General features: G+C 42.8%; 1 protein-coding gene across 6 annotated transcripts in view; it reads left to right on the plus strand.

The window, feature by feature from the left end:
- CASZ1 (castor zinc finger 1) overlaps positions 1 to 15,566 on the plus strand; it is a 263,998-nt gene extending 248,432 nt beyond the window's left edge. For 5 of the 6 annotated variants that reach the window (XM_075328030.1, XM_075328033.1, XM_075328029.1 and 2 more), the window contains 13 exons: positions 2,794 to 2,966; positions 3,187 to 4,004; positions 4,223 to 4,331; positions 4,477 to 4,540; positions 4,635 to 4,792; positions 4,882 to 5,004; positions 5,107 to 5,424; positions 5,737 to 5,935; positions 6,256 to 6,427; positions 9,154 to 9,302; positions 9,387 to 9,603; positions 9,903 to 10,196; positions 11,645 to 15,566. In XM_075328030.1, the coding sequence (XP_075184145.1) occupies positions 2,794 to 2,966; positions 3,187 to 4,004; positions 4,223 to 4,331; positions 4,477 to 4,540; positions 4,635 to 4,792; positions 4,882 to 5,004; positions 5,107 to 5,424; positions 5,737 to 5,935; positions 6,256 to 6,427; positions 9,154 to 9,302; positions 9,387 to 9,603; positions 9,903 to 10,196; positions 11,645 to 12,756 (3,906 nt within the window). In that variant the 3' untranslated portion in view covers positions 12,757 to 15,566. The remainder of the gene's footprint in view (positions 1 to 2,793; positions 2,967 to 3,186; positions 4,005 to 4,222; positions 4,332 to 4,476; positions 4,541 to 4,634; positions 4,793 to 4,881; positions 5,005 to 5,106; positions 5,425 to 5,736; positions 5,936 to 6,255; positions 6,428 to 9,153; positions 9,303 to 9,386; positions 9,604 to 9,902; positions 10,197 to 11,644) is intronic. The other variant, XM_075328035.1, reaches the window with a different exon arrangement.
- The last annotated feature ends 376 nt before the right edge of the window (positions 15,567 to 15,942 follow it).

Genomic DNA, 15,942 nt, shown 5'->3' on the forward strand with positions numbered 1-15,942 from the left:
GAAACAGCGGAATCCGTTAACGGATTCCGCTGTTTCCCAAAAGGGCGGATTGTAACGGAAGGAAAATAACGCAAGTGTGAAAGTACCCTTAGTGACACCTATCGTTAGCAAAAGCGGTCAGCCTGAACTAAGACATGAAAAGATTTGACAAATTGCAAGACCCAGGTCATAAAACATCAACATGTAGAGTGGATTTGTGTGATACATATAGAGGCAGCACCCTGCTTTATTATACAGTATACAAATACACCCCACCCAGACCCATGATACTGCTCAGGTAACACCCTACTCCTTGATGCTGCATACAGGTTGTATCTAGCCCAAATACACAGACAACACCCTCCTATATTCTGCACAAAGGTGACATTTTAACATACCCCTTTATCCTTCTCGCAGAATCTTTAGATCGTTTTCATCACTAGATCATAACTGCTTAATCTACAAATGTTTATTACTTATGTGTATAAGTGGCTTTCTTGTTAAATACTGGGTAATGGTCAGTGTGGACCTCTGCTGGCATCCATGCTTGGATTATTTTCTATTAGTTGATAAGTGCAATATTGTAGGGATATAAAGTTGGCTTTTTCCACAGGTCAGGTAGTTTGCTTGCACCTCTGTTAGGGTACTTTCACACTTGCGTTATTTTCCTTCCGTTACAATCCGCCCTTTTGGGAAACAGCGGAATCCGTTAACGGATTCCGCTGTTTCCCATAGACTTGTATGGTTGACGGATTGTACCAAAAGGAGCTGCGTTGCTTCCGCTGGGCGACGCTCCGTTGCTTCCGCCCAGCGGGAGGAACGCAGCATGTAACGTTATTTTGAGCAGCGGAATCCTCTGGATTTCACTGCGCATGCTTTTTTTTTTTTAAATCAAACTTTATTTTGGCTCGCGGTGGCCGAACGTTCAGCTGAGCGCCCGGCCGTCGGCAAGCGACAGCGCTCAGCTGAATGACCGGCCACCAGCATGCCCGGCCGCCGGCAAGTCACAGCGCTCAGCTGAGCGCCCGCCCGCCGGCATGCCCGGGCGCCGGCAAGTGACAGCGATCAGCTGATCACCCGGCGGCCGGCTGCAGGGAGCGATCAGCTGATCACCCGGCGGCCGGGAGCGATCAGCTGATCACCCGGCGGCCGGCTGCAGGGAGCGATCAGCTGATCACCCGGCGGCCGGCTGCAGGGAGCGATCAGCTGATCACCCGGCGGCCGGGAGCGATCAGCTGATCACCCGGCAGCCGGCTGCAGGGAGCGATCAGCTGATCACCCGGCAGCCGGGAGCGATCAGCTGATCACCCGGCAGCCGGGAGCGATCAGCTGATCACCCGGCGGCCGGGAGCGATCAGCTGATCACCCGGCGGCCGGCTACTGGGAGCAATCAGCTGATCACCCAGCGGCCGGCTGCAGGGAACGATCAGCTGATCACCCGGCAGCCGGGAGCGATCAGCTGATCACCCGGCAGCCGGGAGCGATCAGCTGATCACCCGGCGGCCGGGAGCGATCAGCTGATCACCCGGCGGCCGGCTACTGGGAGCAATCAGCTGATCACCCAGCGGCCGGCTGCAGGGAACGATCAGCTGATCGTTCACTATAGTCTGCCGCTGGTAAAACCGGGAAAAAAAAAAAAAAAAAAATCAAAACGAATTGCGTTGTTTTGCAGCATCCGTTGCATCCGTTGTGTCACTATATGCAACACATCCGTTGCATCCGTTACACAACGCAATGCAACGGATACCGTTCAACGCAAGTGTGAAAGTAGCCTTACTTTGGCAGGTGGCTGTCCAGCACTGATGGTTACAACACACTTTTCCATACTAAATATGAAGGTGTGAAGAGCTGAAGCAACAAGATTTGTGTAGGACACACTTTGGCTATGTCCATAATTGGTGTGGATAAATTTCAGGTCCTTGTTTATACAAAGCCCACATTTTTCAAGCTTTAGAACCTAGTGCCACATTGCAAATTATTCCTCTGCAGCTTTTTGTTTAATTCTTTTTTTTCTCTTCTGATCCCGTGGTGGGGTTCTGCTTTTTTTCAAGGTGTCAACAGTGAGTATGCTTTTGTACAGCAAACAGCTGGAGATTTTTTTCGTTTTGGGTATTTGTCAGAGGGTTTTGTTATTGTCTGTTCTCATCAACCTGCTAGCAGAACAGAAGTGAATAGGGAAAGGCACGGGAGGTACATTTTTTTTTTCTTTCCCCTTTCACTTGTGAGATGGTGCAGACTCTGGCACTTGGCTCTTGCTTTCCCCCTTTAGCTGCCGCATTTACAGATTCCGTGCTTTTTTTTTTACTCAATATGGCAAAGTTGCCCGGTTTGCCTGGAGACAGATGCCAGAGGGAAGACAAGTTGAACATTCCATTAGTGACGTGATGACTTTGAGCTTGGACTTGCAGGATTCAGATAGACTTTTAGCTGTAGTTTTGTAGACCCTCGCTAATAATATCTTGTCTTTTTCTTCTGCCTTTACCTAATATAGTGATATCTACCTAATCTAACAAAGGAAGTTAACAATACCAGCTTACGTGTGTTTTTCTCCATTGATTGTGGACTGGATATATAATAATAATATAATATTTATTCATTTATATAGCGCTATTGATTCCACAGCGCTTTTACATATATCAGCAACACTGTCCCCATTGGGGCTCACAATCTAAATTCCCTATCAGTATGTCAGACGCGTATATACACATATGCACACACTTGGCATCAAATCTTCACTGTTTCAAGCAGTCTCCTCTTCTTTATGTATTCATGACATGACCATTTGGCATTAAGGTGACTTGCTCTATTTCCCAGGTGGGATGTAACAAAGTGTACACAAGCACCTCAGATGTGATGACACATGAAAACTTCCATAAGAAGAACACTCAGCTGATTAATGATGGCTTTCAGCGCTTCCGAGCCACCGAGGACTGTGGCACAGTGGAATGCCAGTTCTATGGGCAGAAAACAACTCACTTTCACTGCAGGTAATGCCCATCACAATGTTTATAGGACAAAGCTGCAGTAGTCACATGATCAATACGGACTATAGGTTGCCTACATATATCTCCAGATTGCACATATAGTGGACTTGTATGCACATAGTTCAGTCCACTAGTTGTATTGATATGGTTACAGTTTTGTTTTTCCTCCTCTTAATACAGTTAAATAACACTAGAGACTAGAATGGTTTTCATTTGTTTTCAGACGTCCAGGATGCAGCTTTACATTCAAGAATAAGTGTGACATAGAGAAGCACAAGAGTTACCACATAAAAGACGATGCATATGCAAAAGATGGATTCAAGAAGTTCTACAAATATGAGGAATGCAAATATGAGGGATGTGTGTACAGCAAAGCTACCAACCACTTTCACTGTATTCGCACTGGATGTGGCTTTACCTTCACTTCCACCAGCCAGATGACCTCACATAAACGCAAACACGAGAGGCGACACATCCGTAGCTCAGGGGTGCTCGGGCTCTCGTCCTCCCTCATGGGAGGAAAAGACAATGACCTGGAAGAGTCCAGCAATGATGATCTCATTGACTTCTCTGCTCTGAGCAGCAAGAACTCCAGTCTGAGTGCCTCCCCTACGAGCCAGCAGTCTTCCGTATCCCTGGTCCCAACTGTGTCTGAAGCACCTTCACCACAAACCCATAAATCCACCAGCACCATTCCACCGACAACGAAGATCTCCACTCTTTTATCCCAGACTTTACCTACGAATATGCCTCTGGCTTTGGCCCTGTCTAGCTCAGCAATACCTGTGGGTGCTGGGCCTTATTTTCCAATCATGAGTGGGCGTGGAAGCACCACATTACCTCTAAATGCAAGTAATATAATGCCTGTGGGTGCCCCAGATTCCTCTCCACAGTCGGCTTCTGGGGCCAGCGATCAAAACAGCACTTCCCCAGCTGCTACATCCATTATGGAGAAGATTTCTGCCAGTAAGGGTCTGATTTCCCCAATGATGGCACGGTTGGCGGCAGCAGCACTCAAGCAGTCGCCCTCTCCTGAAGCAGGTGAGCTGCTCTTTTCACTACTAATACGCAATGATTTTCATACATAAAAGTAATTCACAAACTATCATGTCGTTTGCAGCTTGTTTTCTTAAAGGATTCCACAGTAATATGTGGGTTTTATATAGAATTATCTGAGCTTGGTCTTTTAGGTGTGTGATATATTAGAATTACCTGTAGTCATTATTCTACATTGTCTTATTTCCTGAATTTTGGAGCAGGCAATGGTCAAGTGTCCGGTCGCCTTAGCATCAAAGCAGATACTTCAGATGCAGAGGGAACGCTCCAGACCAGCTCCCAGGAGCACAGCCTGGACCTGAGTTTGAACAGGTGGGAATGATATTTTAAAAAAATAAATAAAAATACAAATTTCATTGATGTTTATGTACTAACAAAAATACTGAAACCACCAATTATACTTAACATTTTACAATGTTTTGAAAAGTAACTTTAAACAATTGTTCCTCTTGTATAGTAATGAGCCCAACGGTCAAGACACTGTATGCGATCCGCTGCTTCATCCCTCCCTTTTGAATAAGGTAAGATCCACTTTTAATAAGTGCCAATCATGCACAGCCTTGTCCCGAAATTTTGTGTTTTTTTTGGCTCACAATTTTACATCATTTCTTTTAGCAAAACCAACACTCCAATCCAGGGAGCTCACTAAGTCTAAAAGCAGATGCGGAGAGCAGCGATTCTGGGGCCGGGGAGTCAACGCATTATCTGGGCAAAGTAATGAAAGCCCTTGATCGTGAGAAGAACTCAGAACCTTGGAAGACATACCTGCGAAGGTAGCATGCAAAATTCATGCCAAAGCATGAGCTGTAAGAAATGTTTAAGCCAGTCAGATTTATATTAATAATTCAACCTTTATCATCAGATTTGACCCAGCTGATGTGTGTGACCATCACTGCGATTTCCTGCATAAACTGCACTTTCACTGTATTGTGGAGGAATGTGGAGCTCTTTTTAGTACTCAGGATGGAGCCATAAAACATGCAAAGTAAGCGGTTAAACAAAAACAATGTATCCACATGCTTTATGTAGAATATCTTTTCTGTATCACCAAAATCTGAACTTTCTAATGTATTTTTCTTAACTGCAGCTTTCACTTTCGGACTGATGTAGGAACAAAAGGCAGCTCTGAAGTCTCTTTTCTAGGGGATTCTAAGGTTTCGCCTATGTCAGCATCACCACCTATACCCACAACTCTGACACCCGGATGTGAGGTTCCTGCTCCCTGCCCGGTGGCTGTACCATCCACACCAACTCTACTAGCATGGAAACAGCTGGCATCCTCCATACCACAAATCCCTCACATACCAGCATCGGTCCCCAGTTTAGCTTCATCTCCCATGGTAACGACCTCTCTTGAAAATGCTAAACCTCAAGTCAAACCAGGATTCCTACAGTTCCAAGAGAAGTGAGTTCAAGAATAAAAACAACGGCTTTTAAGTGAAACTAATGTTGCCATAAAATCTTACTCAAATTTTGGTGGTCCATTAGATCTGGAGCACCTTTAACTGATTCCAGTTAAAGAAAATCAATACCTATGGTAATACATATGTATGAACATTGCTTGAAATGTTGTGATGAACCGCCGATCTAAAGCATGGGCTGCAATGCAATGCAGATTATTATCAAATCGTTCAGACAGAAATCCAATTTTAATATTTATACTAAATACATGTTTCTCTTTTTTTTTTTTTTTTTTTTTTAATATTTGTCTTTGCAGTGATCCCTGCCTGGCCACCGACTGCAAATATGCAAACAAATTTCATTTTCATTGTTTGTTTGGAAACTGCAAGTACGTCTGTAAGACATCAGGGAAAGCTGAATCCCATTGCCTTGACCACATCAATCCCAACAACAGTTTAGTGAATGTGCGAGACCAGTTTGCATATTACTCCCTGCAGTGTCTGTGCCCAAACCAGGTGCGTACACAAAACAGAATTGGACCAATTATGAAATCTAAAGGGTGCTTTACACGCTGCGACATCGCTAGCGATCTCGTTAGCGATGTAACACGCCAGATCGCACATACGATTTGCCGAGAACGCACATGTGACCGGCGCTACAAAAATTACCTATGTGCGATCTCGGCAAATCTTATCTGCGATCTGGCGTGTCACATCGCTAACGAGATCGCTAGCGATGTTGCAGTGTGTAAAGCACCCTTAAGTCAAAAATGTGTTTCCATGTAAAAATGTGGACTGTCTAATATATCCCTCACCATTTTTTCCAATATGTTTAGCACTGCGAGTTCAGGATGCGTGGACACTACCACTGTTTAAGGCCCAGCTGTTACTTTGTCACCAATATAACCACTAAGCTTCCATGGCACGTTAAAAAGCACGAAAAGGCGGAACGGAGAGCGGCAAATGGCTTCAAATACTTCACCAAGAGAGAAGAATGCGGCAGAATGGGTGGGTATAATCCAGGAGGCAACCAGTCTCATAATAGATCTACAAACAGCAGAGTGACTGAACGCTGAAATGAACCTATCAGAAGGTTAATGCTGCTCTGGGAACGGCACATAATAGTGACAGACACCTTGGTTCAGCGGTGGGTCACTTTTGTCGATACAATCCTCTGTTTATCGGGTGTAGCGCTAGCCGAGGTGCCAGGTCTCGATACTCATTAACTCCGCCCTCATGGTGCAGATTGACAGCTTTTTCCCTATGCTGTGCAGTGAGAGAGCCTGTCATTCAGGGGCTTAGGCCACAGCTCATGAATATTGAGGACTTGGCAGCATGTGGAGAACACCTGTCTCAGCTTGTGCTGTAGTTGATAGTTATTTCATGATAACAGCCTCCCTCAGAGCAGCACATATTCTTATTGCAAGTATATTTTCTTATGTAAAGTACATGCTTTCATTTCATTACCGACAAACCACTTCAGAAGCTGTTTAAGTGACACATCCCTGGAATCGGGGTCTTTCTTTACATCATGCTGCTGTTAGATTAGGTGGCAAAAACCTGGTGACAGATACCCTATAAGTAATAACCATCAAGCTAGATAATGGCAAACTCCACAGCACCTGTAGGCATGGAGTATCTGGCAGGATGAATCTTCTACTAGTTTAGTTCTTTCATACAGATGTGTCCTAGAAACAGCAAATGCAAATATATGGTAGAACTGCTAAAAAGGCAATTCAAGGAATGTATGAAGCGATGTACACTTTTAAAAGGGTTATCTATCTTTGAGGACTATTGTTTTACTTAAATGCATTTATTCGGAAATGAAAATTATTTTTGCAATTACGGTATGTTTCATTAAAAATTTAGCTCCACTTGGCTTTCCAGGCTTTTGGTTTCCCTCCATAGTACCCTTTGATGTGGTCTGTGGTCATAAATCAGGAGCTCAGAATAGAACAGATCATGTTTTGGCCACAAGTCACTGGGTCCAACTGAAGCCCTGAAAAATGGGGTTCAGGTGCATCCTCTAACAGGGCCATGGACTTGAACGAACACAGAGTCCCTTTCTGCTCTGTCTGAACCAACTTTCAACAGTATCCATCTTTTTCAGACACACACAAAAACGTGGCACCTGAAAAAGGTCAGTACTGCCGAAAATAAAGTCAGAGTGAGCCAAAAGTGACACTATTTTCTTCATCACAGGCAATAGCCCTGATGAAAGATGCACCTGAATCCCCTTTTTTCAGGACTTTATACAGCATGGCTAAAACGTGATGTGAATAACGTTTGAGTTAGGCTAGGTTCACATTTCTGTTGTTTTGCATCAGTCACCTCCTTGACGCTTGTGACTGATGCGTTGTACAACGGGTGACAAGAATTGGAATTCATTGTCACGAGAAAGCGTACTCCATTGTAAAATGAGTGATCGTTTACAATAGCCGGTGTCGGCTTTTGAGAGCGATCAGCTAATTGCCCGGCGGCCAGCTTCTGTGAGCGATCAGCTGATCTCCTGGCCGCCGGCTTTTGAGAGCGATCGCTCTCAAAAGCCGGCGGCCGGGAGATCAGCTGATCGCTTACAGAAGCCGGGCGATCAGCTGATCGTTCAGCCGCCGAGAGAGAACATGCGCAGCGAAATCAAAAGGATTCTGCTGCTCAAAAAACGTTACATGCTGCGTTCCTGCCGCCCGATGGTCAGTCGTTCCACGACTGATCAGTCTGGCAGCGGATGCAACGCAAGGGAATCAGTCGCAATCCGCCGCTCATGCAAGTCTATGGGAAACAACGGAATCTGACAAACGGATTGCGTTATCAGAGCCGCAGATTGTGACTGATCATAAACAACGGAAATGTGAACCTAGCCTTACAGACTTTTCAGTCAAAACGAGCTTCCCGATAGATTCTCAGCTAACTCATTCTGCAGCCTCCAATAGACAGTCCAAGGCAGACGCTAAAGAATGCAAAAAATTGTAAAAAAACGTTAATGAAACCTAACTGCATAAATAATTTTTAGCCCAATACATAAATATTTGAAATAAAAAAAAAAAAGTCCCCAAAGGTGACAACCCCTTTAAGTATATTTCCTTTGATACTAATGCCTGATAGCATTGCGTTTCGTTCTTTTATTAATCACTGGTAACTATTGGAACAGTCCTCTGACAACAAAGCTAATTGTTTTAAATAACAGAAAAAGAACTGGGCGATATTAGTCACCGTGTAGTTTGTGTCTCTAATTTTTCTTGGTTTTCTTGCATAACTAAAACCTTTGCAAACAAACAAAACAGAAGACCTCACCCTGTTAACTCATAAAGTATTTATGTCCCAGGTTAATAGTGGCTTGCAGTAACCACGGTGATCAGTATCAACATACACGAGCCAGTCCCGTGTCCTCTTACAGATGTCAAGAGACAGTTCTTGCTCTTATTTGCTCACCTTTTGGAGCTACAGGTGCCGGGCCAGCTTACAAAGTCAGGCAGCGCTGTCATGGTGACTGCAAGTCCTCACCTGCCAAACCCTCCACCTGTTTGTTCTGGTTGCTAGAGAAGCAACGGTCAGAAAATTAGAAGAACGAACAACATATTTTATCATTCGGAATCTGTGAAATGCTGGGCAGGCAGAGTAGATAAAAAAAAGTCTAATAAGCATGCATATAAAACGCTTGTTAGATTGATCTTTATATTCTATCATACCCATGATATATGTGTAGTATTTAACATTTCTTTCCTTTTTCTTGACAGGATGTAAATACAATCAGGTGAATAGCCACTTCCACTGTATTCGGGAGGGTTGTCAGTTTTCATTCCTCCTTAAACACCAGATGACATCTCACGCTCGCAAGCACATGAGGAGAATGCTGGGAAAGAATTTTGACCGGGTTCCTGGTCAGGTGAATCACGAGCGATACTTTCAGACTTGCATTTACGCAGTGCCTATCACCACACACATTGTAACCAGTTGCAGTTTTTTTTAGGTGGTATCACATAACCCCATGGGTGGCAGTACAGCCCACAGTCCATCTTCTACTGAAAATCCTTTTCAGACCACATCCCAAACCATGATGGACACGGAGACGGATGAGTGCATGGACTACACTGGTTTGGGCAGCCCTGGAGGGATGTCCTCAGAGTCCTCCAACCTTGATCGCAGCTGCTCCAGTACTCCAGTGGGCAATGAAAGTGCTGATCCAGGTAAGAAAGATAAAATGTTACATCTTGTCATACTAAGATAACTTCATACATGGAAGCCCGCAATATATAAATGTTTAATTCATGAATGGTAATCCTCTCCTGTCTGTTTATATTAAAGTTATAGCCCACTCCATTTCACATGTTATCCATATGGTCACGTATTGTGAGTCTGGTTGTCCCTCTTCTGTTGTTTCATTTCATCTCATCATTTTCTCTCTTCAGCTTCTCATTTGGTTCATTTTGTTCTGTTTCTTTTTTCCTTTCTCTGTTCTGTTTTCCTGCTTCTTCACACTTTCCAGGCTACCTGGTCCCTTCTGCTTCTGATGATGCTCTCACCCACAATGCACCTCCACCACCTCCAGCAGCGGCCGTGCCCCATGCTCCTTCCTATCCTCCTGCCTTGGTTAGGCCTCCCCTCTCTTCCCTACCGTTCCTGCTCTCTCCATCCTGTGTCTCATACTCCTTGATCACTGCCAGCCTTGGGGTCAGCAGGGGCATTGTGGTGCCAACAAGCAGCGCTCCAACTTTTACACCAGTTATAGCCACTCCAGCTCCAGTCAAAAGTGATGTCCCACTAGTACAGGATGCAGCAGGTACCTTTCAGCTTCTTACAAATGAACATTTCAATGTGCTTGAATCTTAGTCCACCAGATAATTTGCCGGACTTTACAATGTATTTCAACACATCTATTAGTTTTAAACTAAACGATATTCCGGTTCTATAACCATTGCTTTGATTTTTTATGTTTGCTGCATCACTTGGTCCAAACAAAAGAGAGTTAAACAATTTGTAAAAAAAAATCCCAGAACTGTCCAGATTCTGTTGCATCACTACATTGCAGAGATGGGGCACAAGTGTTGCTTTTGGTGCAAAGTAGGTGAAATCTCTGCTTATAGGTCTCTGGGGGGGTGCACTTTCACCCTTCCCTCCCAAAGAAATTATTTTGCTATAGACTTGGTACTTAAGATGATTTTATAAAAACCTTTTCCTTACATTCAGATTTACTTTATTACAACGAAACACATAATGCACAGGAAAAAATGGTTATTGGGATGTAAGTGCCCCATAGGACAAAACTAAAGGCCCCGTTACACGCAACGACGTATCTAACGATATATCGCCAGGGTCACGGATTCCGTGACGCACATCCGGCATCGTTAGCAATGTCGTTACGTGTGACACCAACGAGCGACCGTTAACGATGGAAAATACTCACCAAATTGTCCATCGTTGACACGTCATTCATTTTCAAAAAATCGTTGATTGTTGAGGACGCAGGTTGTTCATCATTCCCGAGGCAGCACACATCGCTACGTGTGACACCCCGGGAACGACGAACTACAGCTTACCCGCGGCCGCCGCGAATGAGGAAGGAAGGAAGGTGGGCGGGATGTTACGGCCTCTCATCTCCTCCCCTCCGCTTCTATTGGGCGGCCGCTTAGTGACGCTGTGACTTGCCCGTGACGCACAAACGACGGGGGCGTGTATGCTCGCTAGCGATATCACTGCGTGTGACGGGGCCTTAAGCCCAAAATATTGTATCGGTGTATACAATAAAATATTATGCTAACATAGTAATCGCCTATGAATGCACAAGGAGGGAGGGGAGTGGGGTATGATTACAGGGACCCTCGGTAAGCAGTGCCCATCACTGCTACCCTGAAGTCCATGTACAAAAGGAGATATTCAGATTCTCTATATGAGTATGAAGAATGCCAGCACCACTAGCATATAGCCATACCATAAACAACTTGTCACTGTAATACACCTTCCACATACCCCCTATACTTATTCGAATATACATAGCTATCATTCCTCAGCGTCAATATAAAAAGACATGAAATTAGGGGTTCAGTTGCAGTTATTGCTGGTAAAGGTTATACAACTAGTATTTACACAGAAAGTTTAGTTACTGCTTTATCAAACAAGTTTGTAACCTAAATAACTGTGCAAAGAAAAAACAATATGTAAAATCTACAATGGTAAATGTGCTCTCACTGTATATACAATATCACAATGGTGGATATTTGTTTTCTGCAGGAAACACCATCACTATGCCAACAGCTTCTGGAGCCAAAAAGAGATTCTGGATCATTGAGGATATGTCACCTTTTGGCAAAAGGCGGAAGACTGCTTCTTCACGCAAAATGCTGGATGAAGGGATGATGTTGGAAGGATTTAGGCGTTACGACCTGTATGAAGATTGTAAGGATACAGCATGCCAGTTTTCTCTGAAGGTCACACACTACCACTGCACCAGAGAAAACTGTGGCTACAAGTTCTGTGGACGAACCCACATGTATAAGCATGCACAGCACCATGACAGAGTGGACAACCTCGTTCTTGATGATTTTAAGCGTTTCAAATCCTCTCTTAGCTGCAACTTCCCTGACTGCCAGTTCTCTGGCAATAGCACACATTTTCACTGCTTGCGTTGTGGCTTCCGCTGTACCGACAGCACAAAAGTGACCGCTCACCGTAAGCATCATGGAAAGCAGGATGTCATCAGTGCAGCAGGCTTCTGTCAATTTAGTTCCAGCGTTGACTGCGAGGTGTTTGAATGCAAGTACAAGTTAAAGTGCTCACACTTTCATTGCACTTATCCCAGCTGCAAGCACACTGTAGTGGGAATGTCTCAAATGGACTCTCATAAGCGTAAGCATGAGAAACAGGAAAGGGGGGAGCTACCTTCAGTTTCTCCTGGACCAGAGGGGTCTACTCAAGGTAGTGCTGACTATGACCTCCAAAATCCAGCAGTGAATTTGGACAGCTCCCTAAACTTGAGCACAGACACTCACAACTCCCTTCTGTTCCTGCAAAATGCTGTAGGGGTGGGCCTGAATGACTCTCTCGACCTTAGCAAGAAGCCGCAGGATGGTGCTGAGAGTGTCCATAGGGATAACACTCAGATGGCCACTTGTAGAGATGATGATGACATGTCTCAGGATGAGGAAGACGAAGATGAAGAAGAGGAGGAGGATGAAGAAATGAATGAAGATGAAGAAGATGATGAGGAAGATATGAACACAGATTCTGAGGATTCCTTAGCCGATGGTGAATGTTTATCACGGAAAGATAAAGAAAGTGCTGGGGATTCCACAAACCACTGTGATACCTCCAAAACTCAACTGAACCTCCAAACATCCCTCTAACTTCACTTAGAACTGAATGTTTTATAAGTATCCCCCTTTGAGGGCTTTACTCTACTCTCTTCACCCATAACCCCCTTCTGCCAAAAAAGGAAGAAAAAAAAAGTTTAAAAAGAAAAAAAAAACTTAAAAAAGAACAAGTGAAGGAATAGGAACCTTAATAAAAGCAGTTTCTGCAACACTGAACTCAACCAAGTCATCAGTTCCATAGGACTCTGGGGGCATTCTGCTATTCTGGCCTCCTCCGTTAAGATCCACTCACACTGGTGCTTGAGAGCAGTAGGACAAAGGACATCAAATTTGACTCCTTGAGATATGAAGTCCTTGTATTAAACCATTCATGGTTAAAAGGAGGGTGGGGGGAGAGGAGAACAGGAGGTACTTTTACTCCTTATCCTAAAATAGGGGAAGCTCCTATATTGTTATGGCAAGGGAGGAGGTCAGATGGGCTGGGTTGGTGGGTATTTATTGACTAGCATTATCGGGCGCCCTGTGACGAGGCTCTCTCTCCTGTTCTTCCAGTTTCTCTCTGGGCTGTTCCCGGGAAGCTATTGTTTTATTTTATAAATATTTATATAGAAAACTTTCCTCTGCACCAATTGCTATAGTTTATTTATTTATTTTGGCATTGTTTTGGTATAATAAAAATGGGACTTTTCTTACAAGAACAGCCAGAAGAACCTCACATCCATAGAGGAGGCCTTCTGCCCAATAGGACACGCTGTTACTGCTTGTGAAAAAGATTGGAAATATTAGTGTGTGGTTAATACATCGAAGGAGGTAGGATTCCTGTAGCACATCCTGGAGACCGCTCCAAATGCTCAGGGGCCAGCAAGGGCCACAGCTCAATCGTTTTACTGGTTAGCTCAGTTGTAGCACCCTCTGACATTATGACCAGTTACCTCAATAGAGAACTGATCCAAGAGGTCACATTGAGGGTTAAGTAATTACACCACAGACCAAGCACAGGATGTCCTTTCTCTCAGGTAGGAAACTATTCAGTAATGAAACTCATTCATTAGGGCAAGTGCAGATGGATTGTTTTGAATTAAAAAATAAAAATTTCTTTGCACTTAAAAAAAAAAACAAAAACACAAACAAAAAAACACTCTGCTTCCCTGCATCTGTCACTAGATCAGGTGTTTTAGGTCCTATAACCTGATTCAACAACGTTCTCTGCGAAAAGATGCATTGCTAAATTGTTGAATGGATGAGGTGAATCTCTGATCAACATTGTGTGTTTATGAATCATAAAAGATCAGCAAGATGCGATTATACATGCATTATACTGAAAACACTACAGGCCTTCTCTCTAAGAGACAAGGTGATATAGGCCCTAACCACCGTATTGAATCCTTAAATGATTCTTTGTACTCACCCTTCAAGCAGACTGTAAAAAGATTCGGTGGGGAAAGCCTCAAGTGTTTGCAACAAGCGGTGTTGGAGCAACATATTCATGCTGATTAAAAAAAAAATAAATAAATGAAAAAGTTGTACAGTATTTTTTTCTGTAAAGGTTATATATAGAACAAAAAGTAAAAAAAAAATAAATAAAAGTAAGCTTGCATATGGTGGCTGTTGGAGTGTCTCGGCATCATCAGATGTAGATCAGCTCCCAGAACCTGCTCTAATGCCTTTTTTTTTTTTTTTAAAAACGCTTCTGATTTCTCGAAGTTTGACTTCACTTTAGCACTGAAAAGCGTGATTCCGACTTTTAACTTGAATTTTATAAAAAAAATAAATAAATAAAAAATAAATAAATACGTTTCGGATAATATGGAGGATTGTAATCTTCAGATCGTTAATATAAGTTTGTAGTTATATATTTAATTTTGTGGGTTTCTCCCTCAATCAGTGTGCTCCCCCATTAAGTTTTTTTTACATTATTATTGTAATCCGCTGTGAGATGAGCAGGGGAAATAAGCGCCTCCGACTTTTTGCAGCTGAGTTGACCCCACTGTGCTGTCAGACATCGGCATCTCAAAAGTCAAGGTTAATAGTACGAAAACCAAAATAGTTGTACTTTGTACAACAATGCAGTGGTCTCTGAGATCCTTTTTTTTTTTCCAGATACAACTTTTTTTTGTTTATTTTTTCCCCTTCCCTCCCTGTATCTGAAATTCAAACCCTTCTTCTTTTGCATGTAAACATCGGTTGGACCTACAAAAGCATCAGGGATAGAAGATGTTCTGTCCAAAGAAAACTTACCAAGGACACTACGATTTCTAGAATCTGAATACGCCTCCCCCCAAAAATAATCTAAACAATTGTAGTCAATGTAGCTAAAAAAAAAAAAGGGGCATAAAATCAACAAAAATATTAATTGATGAAACGATCAGGTTAAAGATGTTCCTTAACCTGGTATTGCACAGTAGGACATAAGCCATCTCCAATTCACCTGCAAAATTTAATGTCTTTTTTTTTTTTTTTTTCCTGTGGAAGCAAAACTATGATCACCCTGGCTAATGACAGTTTACTATCTATATCTGGATACTTTATGTGTATATTGATATAGGTATAAGCATGTGTACATTTGTATATAATGGGGTATGTGATAGATATATGTTATATATATGTATTACATACAGATATATACTATAACATTATTATTATTAAGCCAGGTAAGAATGAGTTCTTCTAAATACTTGAATTGGACTTTCCCGCATTGATAAGAACTGAATATTTTTCCACTTGAATTTAGTGCTGTTAGAAATTTAATATATGTGTTTATTTATTTTATTTTATTTTATTTTTTTTGCATGACTGATGCAAGGTTTGACATTTTCACTCAATAAAAACTGGAAAAAAATATAGATGATATGTGTCGGTTGTCTTTCTACAAATTATATTAGGCAATCCTCCATTATTGGCCTTCGTTTCTTGGCTACACAAGGAGTTCTTTCTCTTATCGTATATATTAAATGGAGGTTATGATGGATGCCGACAAGAGGAATCGTCTCCCATTGGTCATACTGGAATCCATGTAACAAATATGTTGTATGACAGATATATCAAACAGATGCTATTATAGCCTATGGGGTGACAAGCTAAAAATTGTATTATCTATCAGTCACATATAGGACATGATTGCATCCACATGTTCCATAGAGCAGTCATGAAAAACTCATGACTTTTTCATTAAAGGGAATCTGTCACCAGGTTTTTGCTACCTCATCTGAGAGCAGCGTG

The sequence above is a fragment of the Anomaloglossus baeobatrachus genome, chromosome 11 (assembly GCF_048569485.1).
Source record: "Anomaloglossus baeobatrachus isolate aAnoBae1 chromosome 11, aAnoBae1.hap1, whole genome shotgun sequence".
NCBI classification, from domain to species: Eukaryota; Metazoa; Chordata; class Amphibia; order Anura; family Aromobatidae; genus Anomaloglossus; species Anomaloglossus baeobatrachus.